The 14568-nt window shown below is 43.3% G+C and overlaps 1 protein-coding gene across 2 annotated transcripts in view; it reads left to right on the forward strand.

Moving 5' to 3' along the window:
* Positions 1-219: 219 nt before the first annotated feature.
* Positions 220-14568, forward strand: part of ZNF512 (zinc finger protein 512) — a 27661-nt gene continuing 13312 nt past the window's right edge. The window contains exons 1-8 of one of the 2 annotated variants that reach the window (XM_008072746.1): positions 220-427; positions 1296-1391; positions 1692-1775; positions 2390-2514; positions 3437-3523; positions 3853-3951; positions 4507-4674; positions 8197-8388. In XM_008072746.1, coding sequence (XP_008070937.1) covers positions 382-427; positions 1296-1391; positions 1692-1775; positions 2390-2514; positions 3437-3523; positions 3853-3951; positions 4507-4674; positions 8197-8388 — 897 coding nt within the window. In that variant the 5' untranslated portion in view covers positions 220-381. The remainder of the gene's footprint in view (positions 428-1295; positions 1392-1691; positions 1776-2389; positions 2515-3436; positions 3524-3852; positions 3952-4506; positions 4675-8196; positions 8389-14568) is intronic. The other variant, XM_021706285.1, reaches the window with a different exon arrangement.

The following is a 14568-nucleotide window of genomic DNA, read 5'->3' on the forward strand; positions in this document are numbered from 1 at the left end:
TGCAGAGTGATCATTTTTGTGGACTGCTTACTCTTTCTGATTACAATGAAGTATAATAATAATTTGAACATGTTATGTTAGATCAACCATTGCAATTGTTAGGCGATTAAGACTTACATTCTGTTTTTATAGCAGGCTTCTTAGTTTTTTGCACAGGTAACCAGTGGCTATGATGTACAAGATTTGAAGGGTATTTTGCTGCACACCCTCTTTGGGCATGTGTCTTTGTGTTGTACTAGGAGCAGGAGCCAGTGTTCCATAAAGGACAATAGCTTCCAGTACACTATCCCACACGATGACTCCTTAAGTGGCTCCTCATCTGCCTCTTCGTGTGAAGCAGTCAGCGATTTTCCAACATCCTTCCGAAAATCTACCTACTGGATGAAGATGAGAAGGATCAAGCCAGCTGCGGCTTCTCGTGTTGAAGGTATCAGCTGCTTGGTCTTAGTCCAAGGATGGGGCATGCTCCAAAGCTTAATTTTGAGGTAGTGGCTGTAAGTGGCTCTTAGAGTGTTAAACCCCATCTATTTGTCTTTCATGAGTGATTTAAAATTTATACTTGGTACCAGACTTCTCGTCTTCACAGGTTTTAACTTCTTTCCCCTTGTTCTTCTAGTTCGATCATCTGTTGCGAATTTAAGGGCAGCTATGAGGGTTATTCAGGGTAGAAGATTCAAGATGGTGACAGTCTCAAGGGTCCTTGGTAGCTCTCTATTTTGAGCAGTTCTTCTGCTTCACGGTTAGCCTCAAATCAGGTTCAAGCAAAACACATTGCCTGAAGGCCCCTGTTATTCACAGGGAATGTTTGATGATTCCGTGTGGAGAAAAGTGCTGAAGGAAAGGGGAAGGCTGCCAGTCTCTACAAATGTCACAGACCCTTTGTGAGGCCTGTGTTCACTGTTGATCTTTCCCTTTGATGTCTCATGGATGATGTTTGGTTTTTTTTTTTGCGTTGGAGTCTCACTCCGTCACCCAGGCTGGAGTTGCAGTGGCACACTCACAGCCACCCCAGCGTCGACCTGCTGGGCTCAGGCAGTCCTTCCACCTCAGCTTTCCAAGTAGCTGGGACTACAGGCATGTGCTACCATACCCAGCTAATTTTTGATTTATTGTAGAGACAAGATCTTGCTAAGTTGCCCAGGTTGGCCTTGAACCCTCAGGCTCAGGCAACCCACTTGCCTTCAAAGTGCTGGGATGACAGGCTGAGCTACCAAGCCCTTTCGAATGCTGTTTTGAAGGCAGGCCTAGATGTTCATTGACAGGCGGTGCTGATTTGTTTTGTTTTGGTATTTCAGGGTCAGGTGGAGTATCAGCCAAAGGGAAAAGGAAACCCAGGCAGGAAGAAGATGAAGACTATGGAGAATTTCCTCAGAAGAAGCATAAGCTTTATGGTAAGGTAGTGACTTTGCTGTTTCTTTTTCCTTGGGTGACTGGACTTTATTCTTTGAGGATAAAGGAGAACTAAAACATAGGCTTGGGCCCTAGAGTGACTTCTGTGTCTTTGGACTTTTTGGGGAGGGAAGGGCCTCTATCCTGCCTCATCTTACTCTTTTATTCTGTCATGATTTAAGGGAGTCCTTTGGCTGATGGCATGGGGCATAGGGTGTTGATAGGGGAGAGAAAAGATTTTGGCACTGGAGTGGGATTAGCAAAGGTGATATGTTGGACTTTAAGTCTCTGTCTTACATCAGGGAGGAAGCAACGGCCTAAAACGCAGCCCAGTCCCAAGTCCCAGGCTCGTCGTATTCGAAAGGAGCCACCGGTTTATGCAGCAGGTATGCTTTCTTGTGGAAGCTTTGAGCAGTGTAGTTTTTGCACTGAGATAATTTGTCATTGTTGTCTGTGAAGGAGTGGTATACTAAAGCATTTCTTTAAGGAGGCAGCTATTGAGGGCCTGCCTTTAGAGGTTAGGCAGACCTTTGCTCAAGGTTTGGCTCTTCATCAACTTACTGACCTGCCTCGGTTTATCTAACTTCCTCAAGCCTCAGTTTCCTGGTCTATAAATAAGAGATAGTAAAGGCAGTCAGAATTTTGAAAATTAAATGGGATAAAAATATTTCGCATAGTTTCAGGCACAGAGAAACACTCAGCAAACTGACTTTTACATATCTCAGTATTACCCTGCTCTGAAAAATGTTTCCCAGTTCTTCAAGCCACTGGGCTTTGGAGTAGTTCTCAGATAGTTTTTAACATGGGGAAATGGGTTTCAGAAACTCACTGTCTTTAAAAAAAATTACTTTTAGAAGTTATATGCAGCAAGAGTCTCTTCATTATTCTCTACCAGGAAAGGGAAAAACTATTTTATGATACTTTTCCTTAGTGGTAGGATTATGCTTTTTTGTAACTGGAGAATACTGCAGATGACAGAGTGTTCCTTTCTTTCTCATAGGCAGTTTGGAGGAGCAGTGGTACTTAGAAATCGTGGATAAAGGAAGTGTCTCCTGCCCTACCTGCCAGGCAGTGGGGAGGAAGACCATAGAGGGTTTGAAGAAACACATGGAAAACTGCAAACAGGTTAGATATTTTGTGGCGTTTCAGACCCCGTGTGCTGTGTCGGGTATGCACATAGCAGTGGATGAGAAGCAGCATTGTGTAATAGAACATAGGGTTTGGATCCCACAGACAGGTTTGAATCCGCTCTTAGCTACAAAGTAACGTGCCATTTAGCTTTCTGTATGTGGACCTTGGTTTTCTCATGTGTAAAATTGAGAAGAAATCCTACCTGTGTAGCACATGAGAGGATAAGAAAGAAGTAACCATGTTAAGCAACTACCCCATCTATCACTTGGCAAATGTTAGTATTCAATAAATGGGAGTTCTTACTTTGTTTTATTTATTTTATTTTTTTGTGTTGGAGTCTCATTCTGTCGCCCAGGCTGAAGTGCGGTGGTATACTCATAGCCACTGCAGCCTTGACCTGGTGAACTTAGGTGATTCTTCTGCCTCAGACTTCCTAGTGGAACTACAGGCACATGCCACCATGCCTGGCTAATTTTTTTGATTTATTGTAGAGGTGAGGTCTCGCCAAGTTGCCCGGGCTGGTCTCAATCCTCTCACCTTGGCTTCCAAAGTACTGGGATTATAGGCATGAGCCACTGCGCTCACCTGGTAGTTCTTACTTTAGCTGGGTGTGGTAGCCCGTGCTATAATCAGGCAACTTGGAAGGCTGAGGCGGAAGGATAGCTTAAGCCAGAAAGATTGATGTTGGAGTGCCCATGAACGTGCCACTGCACTCCAACCTGGGCGACGGAAAAATGAATTTCTTTCACCTCTTTGCCCTTGAGAACATGACACTGAGTTTGTGGGACTTTGAGATTCACTAACTATTGAGTTTGGGAAATAAATGGAACCTAGATGAGAATATCTGAGTACGACTTTGTGACATTCTGTTTTCTCTGTTGAACGGTATAACACTGAGCAGTATTTTTCCTTTTAGGAAATGTTTACTTGTCATCACTGTGGGAAACAGCTTCGTTCACTGGCAGGGATGAAGTACCATGTCATGGCAAATCATAACAGTTTGGTAAGAATGCCTTCTGTCTTTTGTGCGCCTGCGTGATGTTTAGATGTCTTTTACTTATGTAAGTGCAGATATCTCAGTGCAGATGGCTCTGGGACTTTTATGGATGTGAGTAAAGAGAGCATTTTGATAGCAGGTTCATATCCTAAGAGTTAAAAGTTTAGAGCTGTTATTTCCGTTATTTTCACTTCCTTTGTCCAGGAGAAGCTGGAGAAAGTCAAGAGTCAGATGACTTGAACTTCACAGGCACCAGCTTGGCTCTGGTCCAGTCATTGGTTTTGTTTCCTGTCTTTTCCATGAATCGTCTGCTTTTTGCTTCTCTTGCTTTGTAGCCCATCTTGAAAGCCGGAGATGAGGTAGATGAGCCTAGTGAGAGGGAGCGGCTCCGAACAGTTCTGAAGAGACTGGGAAAGCTCAGGTGCATGCGTGAGGTAAGGGTGCAAGGACAGAGGTGCCTCCTCCCTGGAGTCTCAGGTCCATGGCTTCCTGGTCTTCTTTTCAGTGTCCTCTCACCTCCTTCACACATCTCCTAGTTCTGTGCCAACTTGGTCTCTTGAACTCACTGATAGTTCTTTTTTTTCCATCTCCAAAACATTTATTTTTCTCTCCTTTCACTTTGTGTGCTAAAGGGGGTCTTTACCATCCTTTCTGAGCTGTGATGAAGAGGATCTCAGTAACATCACTGAGATGAACTGTGATGTTGCTGGGCATTTGGTGTTGGGATGGGGTTGGTCACAGACCAAGGGGAAGTTGACCCAGAGGAGGTGCACAGTCAGTGTTTTGAATGTTGACTGGACTGATGGTTATGCTTGGCCACAGTAGGATGGCCAATGACAAGGGCAGGTGGTCCCATGGAGACGCTGGAGAGGGTCATGTGATACCAGAAGGTTCTTTGCGTTTTGTGGTGGCGCGTGCGTTGTCGCTATTTGGAAATCGAGGGATCCTGCCCGAAGAGGCTTATCTCTAGGCCTCTCCCCTGTGTTCAGAGTTGCTCCAGTAGCTTCACCAGCATCATGGGATACCTATACCATGTCAGAAAATGCGGCAAAGGCGCTGCAGAGCTGGAGAAGATGACCCTGAAATGTCACCACTGTGAAAAACCATACAGATCGAAGGCTGGACTTGCATATCACCTGAGGTCAGAGCATGGGCCTGTGAGTACTGATTCCTTTCTGGACCCTGTTTGGGCATGTGTTTTGTGGTGGGTGCTTCCCTTACATCTTCTGGGTGTGTCTGGTTCTTATTCCTTTTAGCTTGGAATGTTTTTGTTCTCTCTTCCCTTATTTCTGCCTTTTGGACATTACTGAGTTAGAGAAATAAAAATTGCATGTATAGTCCAGGCAGAAGTAAGCTCATAATATATTTTTAAGGCTAAATGCATTCCCCCCATAGTTAAAAATTTTTTGGGAATCTGCCCACCTGGTTCCTCTATTCCACTTCTGTTTTGCTTTTTTTTTTTTGCGTTCTCAAGCTTTCTCACCCTGTGCTTTTTTTTAGAGTCAAGTTTATTAAGGTACAACTTACAGTAATATTTATCATTTTAGTGCACAGTTGTAAGAGTTTTGACACATGCATGTAACCACTGCCACAGCCAAGACATGGGACAGTACTGTCACCTTGTAGTAGTCAGCTTTCCCCACCTGTAGCCCCTGGCAAGCACTGATCTATTTCTGTCCCTATAGTTCTGCCTTTTTCAGAATATCATACAAATGAACTCATACAGCATGTAGTCTTCTGTGTCTGACTTCTTATATTTAGCATAATGCATGTGAAATTTGTCCATGTTTGCATGTATCGTTAGTTTATTCCTTTTTATTTCTGACTAGGGTTCGATTCCACTGATGGATGTTTCAAGTTTGTTGTTTATCCACACACCAGTTGAAGAACATTTGGGTTGTTCCTAGTTTTTCGCAATGATGAATAAAGCTGCTATAAACATGCACATAAAGGTTTTTGTGTAAAAATAAGTTTTAATTTGTCTTGGATAAATACATAGGAATGCTATTGCTAGGTCATATGACAAATGTATGTATGTTTTACTTTGTAAGAAACTGCTGAACCATTTTCCAAGGCGGCTGTGCCATTTTCCATTTCCACCAAAGTATGAGAATTCCAATTGCTTTGCATCATTGTCTACGCTTACTATTGTCAGTTTCTTTTTTAAAAAATCCATTGTAATAGGTTTCTAGTATTTTATTGTGGTTTAAATTTGTATTTCCCTTATGACTTAATGATGCTTAATGCTGTTGACTGTTTTTGTATGTGGTGTTGCAGTTTGTATTTTTTTTTTAGTTCAAATCCTTTGTTCATTTTGGGGGGGGATTTTTGTGGTCTTATTAAGAAATATTATTGAATATTTTTTGAGTTTTTTATTATTGTGGATACAAGTTCTTTTTTTTGGTTCTGCTTTGTTTTTGTTTTTGATTTGGTGTTTCACTCTTGTCCGGGCTTTAATACAGTGACACGATCACAGCATCTGTAGCTCCAGTTACTTGGAAGACTGAGGCAGAAGGATCGCCTGAACCCAGCATGTCAAGGCTGTGGTGGCTGTGAGTGTGCCACTGCACTCCAGCCTGGATGATACAGTGAGTCTGTGACTCAAAAAAAAGAAAAAAAAATTTTTTTGTAGAGCTGAGTTCTCACTATTGTTGCCCAGGCTGGTCCCAAATTCCTGGTCTCAAGCAACCCTCCCACCTTAGCCTCCCAAAGTGCTGCGATTACAGACCTGAGCTACCACACTCGGCCAGGATACAAGTTCTTAATCAGACAGATACATCTTTATTCTTTTTTTTATGGTGTTTTTTGAAGAACAGAGCTCAAAGTTTTGAAAGGGTTTAATTTATATTTTTTCTTTTATGAATAATACCTTCATTGCATATAAGAAATCTTTGCTTAACCCAATGTATACTCTTCTCTTTCTGCTGTAAGTCACTACAGACTTACTGGCTTGAAACAAAACAGATTTATTACCTCAATTATTTAGGTGAGAAGTCCAGGTTCAGCATGGCTCAGTTAGGTCTCCTGTTTAGAGTGTCACTGGGCTGGACTCAGAATGTCCATGGGAGTGTTCCCTTTTTTTTTTTTTTTTGAGTTGGAGTCTCACTCTGTCGCCCAGACTGGAGTGCTGTGGCCGCCCCCGGCCCCCGCAGCCTCGACCTGCTGGGCTCCAGCGATCCTTCCGCCTCAGTTTCCGCCTCAGTAGCCGGAATTACAGGCATGCGCTACCACGCCCGGCTAATTTTTTGATTTATTGTAGAGATGAGGTCTCGCTGCCCAAGCGGGTCTCGAACCTGCAGGCTCAGGCAATTCACTCACCTCAGCCTCCCAAAGGCACAGGATTACAGGCTGAGCCACCGAGCCTGGCTAGGGGGGGGTGTTCCCTTTTGGAGGCTCTGGGGAAGAATCTGCTTCCAGATGCATTCATATTGTTCAGAACTTTTGTTCCATGCAGTTGCAGGAGTCCCTTTTCCTTATTTGCTGTAGGCTGGGAGTTCTCAGTGTCTGAAGGGCACCTGCATACCCTGGCTTATGGCCCCTTCATCTTAAAATCAGGGATAGCAAGTTGAGTCTCTGATGTCTCTTCTGTCACTGGATCTCTCTTACGTAAAGTCAACTGGTTATAGACTTTTTTGTTTTTAATCGAAGTCTCACTCTGTTGTCCAAGCTGGAGTGCAGTGGCACGCTCATGGCCACCGCAGTCTTGACCTACTGGCCTCAGGCGATCCTTCCACCTCAGCCTTCCAAGTAGCTGGAACTACAGGCATGTGCCACCATGCCCAGCTAATTGTAGAGATGAGGTCTCACCAAGTTGCCCAGGCTGGTCGCAAACACATGGGCTCGAGCAGTCCTCTCATCTTAGTCTCCCAAAGTGCTGGGATTATAGGTGTGAGCCTGGCCTAGTTATAGATTTTAATGACATCTACAAAGTCCCTTCACATCAACACCTAGATTAATGTTTGATTAACTGATGACTTTAGTCTAGCCAAGTTGACACATCAAAAAACCATCACACCTAGGATTACATAAATTTTCTCCCTTGATTTCTTTTAGGAGTTTTATAGTTTAATGTTTCACATTTATAGCCATGGTCCATTTTCAGTTTGCTTTTGTATACAGCAAGAGATGTATGTATGGGTTGAGGCTTACATATGAAAATGCCTTAATGTGTAACAGCTTTGATTTACTACAACAGAACAGATTTTATCCTGCTAAGAAATTTGTTAAGAGTAAAATTTGGAGTTGGGCGCAGTGGCTCACACCTGTAATCCCAGTACTTTGGGAGGCTAAGCTCACAGGTTTGAGATCAGCCTGGGCAACTTGACGAGACTTCATCTCTACAATAAATTAAAAAATTAACCGGGTATGGTAGTGCGCCTATAGTTTCGGCTGCTTGGAAGGCTGAGGTGAATGAATTGCTGGAGCTCAGCAGGTCGACACTTGGGTGGCCGTGAGTGTGCCACTGCACTCCAGCTTGGGAGACGGATTGAGACGCCAACTCAAAAAAACAAACAAAAAAAGGATAAACTTTGCATGAGTATGGTAGAGTTTGATGCTAGTGGCTAGTAAGTTACTAAGTCTCTCTTTTATGCTTAGAGCAGGAAGGACGGCCTTTCATTGCTGCCTCTGACGGATGCCCCTCATCAGACCTGTGTTTTGCTGTGTCTCTCTTCTTGCAGATCTTCTTTCCAGAGTCAGGACAGACAGAGTGCTTGAAGGAGATGAGCCTGGAGCCAAAGAGTGGGGGCCGAGTTAAGAGACGGTCTGCCAAGATAGCTGTGTATCACCTGCAGGAACTGGCCTCTGCGGAGCTGGCCAAGGAGTGGCCTAAGAGGAAGGTGCTTCAGGACCTGGTGCCTGATGATCGGAAGGTGAGGGGAACATGGACTAGCTTGGGAGCCCTCGTGTCTAAAGTCATGCTTGCTATATGCAGAAAAGTAAGTTCCCTTGAGCAAGTACCTGATAGCAGTGTTTTGCTCATTTTTCCTTGGAGATAGAGTACATCTGGTCCAGCTTCAGTGTTTGGATTCAGGTGGGTTCTAGAGTTCTAGAGTAACAGTCTGTTTGATACGTTTCTTGAGGAGCCCTCTTTATTCTGGACTACTTTGAGAGGGAACCCGAATTCCCAGGTTAGGTTGTTGCTCAGTCTTTGTCCAGCACGTTTCCATTTTGTTAGTTCACAGTAGTAGTTTCTGTTTAGTTTCAATAAGTGGTTCCAGTTTGTTTTTGTAGTGACAGAACTCTCTAGCTTATTCCAAGTAAAAGCTTAGGCAAAACAACCAGTATATAAAATAACTTAAAAATGATTTGCTCTAAATAACTGGGGGTAGTGAGCCCAAAGCTTTGTTTACTTGGCCTTCTCTTGGAGACGTTTATCATTCCCTCCATGTGTTCCCAAGCATCCTTCTGAGGGATGTAGAACCTGTTTAGAAACCATGGGATTAGAACTGGTCACAGAAGCAGGGGCACTACTTAGCCAAAAGGAGAAGCAGTATGTGACTACAGGATCATCTTGAGAACAGGTGAGAGGGATGTGTAGTAAGGGCTAAGATCAGCACTGAGGCCCTCTTACTCCCCAGCGTGCCAAGAAGAATTGTTTAGATTTGGCAGGGGGTTTTGGCCACATGAGAGGAATGTTGTGTCTTTTTTTTTTTTTTAGTTGGAGTCTCACTCTGTCGCCCAGACTGGAGTGCAGTGGCCGCTCCCGGCCACCGCAGCCTCGTCCTGCTGGGCTCCGGCGATCCTTCCGCCTCAGCCTTCCGAGTAGCCGGAATTACAGGCATGCGCTACCACACCCGGCTGATTTTTTGATTTATTGCAGAGATGAGGTCTCGCTGCCCAGGCGGGTCTCGAACCCGCGGGCTCAGGCAATCCACTCACCTCAGCCTCCCAAAGGCGCGGGATTACAGGCTGAGCCACTGAGCCTGGCTTTTTGAAATGTTGTGTCTTACAAGAAAGTAAGCCCAAATGCTAGTTTCTAACATCTGTCTTTTGGTTTCAGAATCAGTCCTTGTGTTGTCCAGAGGGTTGAACTGTGTTTTTGAATGTTAAAGTATCCTTGCTTGTTTCAGATGTATTTCTACGTTTGTTTATTTATTTATTTGTATTTTTTTCCTGCTACAGATTAAGGTACATGGCTGTCTAAATTCAGTCTAAATGTGGGTTTTAGCTGGGCACAGTGGCTCATGCCTGTAATCCCAGCACTTTGGGCGGCAGATGCGAAAAGACTGCCTGAACCCAGGGGTTCAAAACCAGCCTTGGCAACTTGGCGAAACCTTATCTCTATGATAAATTTAAAAAAAAATTATCCAGGCATGGTGGCACATGCCTATAGTTCCAGCTACTTGGAAGGCTGAGGTGAAAGGATGACCTGGGCCCAGCAGGTCGAGGCTGCGGTGGCCGTGAGCGTGCCATTGCACTCCAGCCTGGGTGACAGAATGAGACTTTGACTCAATAAATAAACAAACAAACAAATAAATATGGATTTTGCTGTGATATATATCTCATGATATTATGGTCAAGTTTCACTGTGTGTAGGATATGATAGGAAATGTGAAATAAATATTTATTAATTTATGGATTAGGTTTTGCAGTCTTATCTAGCAAACACTTTCCTAAAAAATCATCTGGCAATTTTATATTTTTGATTGTGTGTGTGGTAAAAGGTATTAGTCTTAAAAATAAACATTTAATTTTTCAGACTACATAATATATTCTCATGGTTGAAAAGTCAAAATGATGACAAGCCTTGAGATATCCACTCCTACCTTGTCCTTGCTCTATCCAGATTACCTATTCTTGTTAGTTTCTTATACATCTTTCCAGTGTTTCTTGATGTACATACAAGCAATGCATATTCTTTCTATTAAATTTTTTTTTTTTATTTGGAGTCTCACTTTTGTTGCCCAGGCTAGAGTGCAGCAGCACACTAGCGGCCACCGCAGCTTCAACCTACTGGGCTTAGGTGAGCCTTCCGCCTCAGTCTTCCAAATAACTAGAATTACAGACGCACGTCACCACGTCCGGCTAGTTTTTGTGATTTATTGTGGAGACGAGGTCTCATTAAGTTGCTCAGACTGGTCATGAATCCCTGGCTCAGGCAAACCTTTTGCCTTGGCTTCTCAAAGTACTGGGATTAGAGACTGAGCCACCATGTCCAGCCTAAACTTTTAATTTTGAAATAATTTTAGACTTACAGAACAATTGCAGAATGAGTATGGAATTTTAGTACGGAATTTCTGTATGCTCTTCATCCGGCTTCCCCTAATGCCAGCATCTTACATAAACCATATGATAGGATTCCATCAGGGTGCCGTCAGGATCCCATGCTTTATATTGTTACTGTATCTCCTTAGTCTCTTCCAATCTGTTATCATTCCCCTGCCTTTGTTTTTGTGTCTTTGATGCTTTTGAACAAGACTGGCTGGCTGTTTTGTAGAGTGATTCCTAGTGTGGATTTGTATGGTATTTTCTCAAGATTAAGTTGAAGGTTATATGTTTTTGGCAAGAATACCATGAATTGGCCCGTCTCCATGCATTGTGTATGATGTTGATATATCTCTTTACTGATGATTACTTTGGTCAGTTAGTTTGGGTGTGTCTTTAAACTGTGGTAAAATTACAATCTTTTCCTTTGTAATTGGTGAGTATTTTGTGGAGAACTTGAGACTGTGCACGGATCCTGTTTCCTTTTTTTTTTTTTTGAGTTGGAGTCTCACTAGGTCGCCCAGACTGGAGTGCAGTGGCTGGCCACCTCAGCCTCGACTGCTGGGCTCTGGCGATCCTTCCACCTCAGCCTTCCGAGTAGCCGGAATTACAGGCATGTGCTACCACACCCGGCTGATTTTTTGATTTATTGTAGAGATGAGGTCTCGCTGCCCAGGCGGGTCTTGAACCTGCAGGCTCAGGCAATCCACTCACCTCAGTCTCCCAAAGGCACGGGATTACAGGCGGAGCCACCGAGCCCGGCAGATCCTGTTTCTTAACATCGTTCTGCCCACTTATGTTAGCACCCGTTGGTGATTCTTGCCTGCAACAGTTACTGCTATGGTGTTTATCTAGTGATGATTTTTGTTTTTGTCATTTTTTCCTTCAGTTATTAGTTAGACTTCTACTGTGAGAAAGATCTATTCTTTTCCTCTATTAATTTATTTATGTTCGTATAGACTTGTACTCATTTTATTCCATGGGTTATACTCTCATGCTACTATTACTCAGTGTCCCAGATTTGGCCATTGAGAGCTCTTTCAAGTGGGTCTCTATATCTTCTTGACATGCCCCTCTCATTTTTTGAGCATGTTCTTAGTTTCTGGCACCATAAGATACACTATAGGGTCATCTTGCATTTTTCCTCCCCCAACCCTGCAGTCAAGTATTTCTCTAAGGAACTCTGGTTCCACCTGTTAGAGAATATATATATTTTTAATTTTTAATTTGTTTTTGAGTTGGAGTCCCACTCTCTTGTGCAGGCTAGAGTGCAGTGGCACAATCATGGCCATTGCAGCTTCTGCCTGCTGGGCTCAGGCGATCCTTCCGCCTCAGCCTTCCAAGTAACTGGAACTACAGGTGTGCACTACCATGCCCGGCTAAGTTTTTGATTTATTAGAGAGATGAGGTCTGGCCATGTTGCCCAGACTGGGTCTCGAACCCATGGACTTAGGCAATCCTTTCACCTTGACCTCCCAAAGTGCTAGGTAAAGGTGTGAGTCTCCGCACCCAGTGAGAGAATATATTTAAAAACAAACATTTTAGCACATTGTATTGGGGTATGCTCATTTGTACTGATATGTCATTGCTTCTGTGCCAATTTGGTGGATCGAGCTAGGTTATAAATGTACATATATTTATATATGCATATGCACACGTTTATTTCTATATCTCTCGATATGTGTGCTTATTAAAAGCCATAATACCTTCAATTCGAACCATATTCCACAGGTTCCATTCTAGCCTTCCTCTTTCCTTATTTGTAGCTCTTTTCTCCAATAGTGAAAAACTTGGCTCTCATTATCTACAATACACATACTTCTGCTCAATTTGAGTATTACAAAAAGCAGTTTCAGAATTGCTAACTCATTTCTCTGTAAAAAACAAATTGACTAACTAGAGAATATTTGTGTATAGTTTTTTCACTTTTAGCCTTACAGTATATATTCAAAGTAATATTTTCCAGAGTTACTTAGGTTGCTTTTTCTTCTCCACTCCCTTTATTGTGTCACTCATTTGTAATAGATTCATCTGTTACTTTTTTTTTTTTTTGAGTTGGAGTCTCACTCTGTCACCCAGGCTGGAGTGCAATGGCGCACTCACAGCCACCTGCTGCAGCAATCCTTCCGCCTCAGCCTTATAAGTAGCCGAAACTACAGGCACGCGCCACCATGTCTGGTTAATTGTATTTTTTTATTTATTGTAGAGATGAGGTGTCACCAAGTTGTCTGGGCTAGTCTCGAATTTGCGGGCTCAGGCAATCCACTCGCCTTGGCCTCCCAAAATGCTGGAATTACAGCCTGAACCACTGAGCCTGGCCTATTTAAATTTTTTATTTTAAAGATGTAGGGTACAGGCAACCCCCTCGGGTGCTCTCCTGCTGTGGGAGCTTTTCTGTCCTTTAAATAAATCCTGCTTTCCAAAAAAAAAAAAAAAAAAAGATGGGGGTACAATTCAGGGTTAGGTATACAAATGTTCATTATGCAGGTACCCTTGTTGATGTGGTATGAGTGAGAACATATGGTACTCTGTTCTTTGTTTATTTTTATTTTTGAGTCAAGGTCTCTGTCGCCAGGCAGGAGAGCAGTGGCACGCTCATGGCCGACGAAACCTTGACCTTGTGGGCTTAGGAGATCTTCCTCAGCCTTCCAAGCAGCTGGAACTCCAGGCACATGCCACCACACCCAGCTAATTTTTTGATTTATTGTAGAGACAAGGTCTCAAACCCCTGGCCTCAGACAATCCTCTCTCCTTCGCTTTCCAAAGAGCTGGGATGATAGGCATGAGCCACTATTCCCTTCCTTCTTCTTTGTTTTTTTCTGCACTCTGCTTTATTTCAGTTAACAGTACAGTTGTCAAGCCGGGTTTGGTGGCTCAGCCTGTAATCCCGCACCTTTGTAGACTGAGGTGAGTGAATTGCCTGAGCCCGTGGGTTCGAGACCCGCCTGGGCAATTTGGTGAGACCTCATCTCTACAATAAATCAAAAAATTAGCCGGGTGTGGTAGCGCGCGCCTGTAGTTCTGGCTGCTTGGAAGACTGCGGCAGAAGGCTCGCCAGAGCCCCAGCAGATCGAGGCTGCAGTGGCCGGGAGCAGCCACTGCACTCCAGTCTGGGCGACAGAGTGAGACTCCAACTCAAAAAAAAAGAAAAAGCAACAACAACAAAAAAATACAGTTGTCCCTTGGTATATGTAGAGAATTGGTTCCAGGAATCCTGAGCATATCCAGATTTGCTCATACCCAAGTCCTGTGATTGGACCTGTTGAACCTCTGTATATCAAATGTAGTTCCTTCGTATACATGGGTTTTGCATTTCAAGTCTTCGTTTGGTTAAAAAAAAGACCACATGTAAGTATACCTGCACGGCTCAAAGCCATGTAGTTCAAGGGTCAATTGTATATCCTGGAAATCACTCCCTGTGTCTTCATAGAGCTCATCCTCATTCTTTATTTACAGCTTCATAGTACATAGTTTATATAAATATGATATGCAAAAAATAGTTTATCCATATATTGCCCCATCATCATAAAAGATTTTAGACAGACCCATTTATACTTAACTTCAGAAAAAAGTAAATTCTTTTTTTTTTTTTTAAAGCAGGATTTATTGAGAGGACACTAAAGCTCCCAAAGCAGGAGGGGACCTGAGGGGGTTGCTCTAAATTTTTCTTACCAGAACAACAAAAAATGTCTTTGCTTTTTTTTTTTTTTTTTTTTGAGTTGGAGTCTCACTCTGGCGCCCAGACTGGAGTGCAGTGGCCGCTCCCGGCCACCACAGCCTCGACCTGCTGGGCTCCGGTGATCCTTTTGCCTCAGCCTTCCAAGTAGCTGGAATTACAGGCATGT

Source organism: Carlito syrichta, unplaced genomic scaffold (genome assembly GCF_000164805.1).
Source record: "Carlito syrichta isolate Samal-C Ts95f unplaced genomic scaffold, Tarsius_syrichta-2.0.1 Scaffold315403, whole genome shotgun sequence".
Lineage (NCBI taxonomy): Eukaryota > Metazoa > Chordata > Mammalia > Primates > Tarsiidae > Carlito > Carlito syrichta.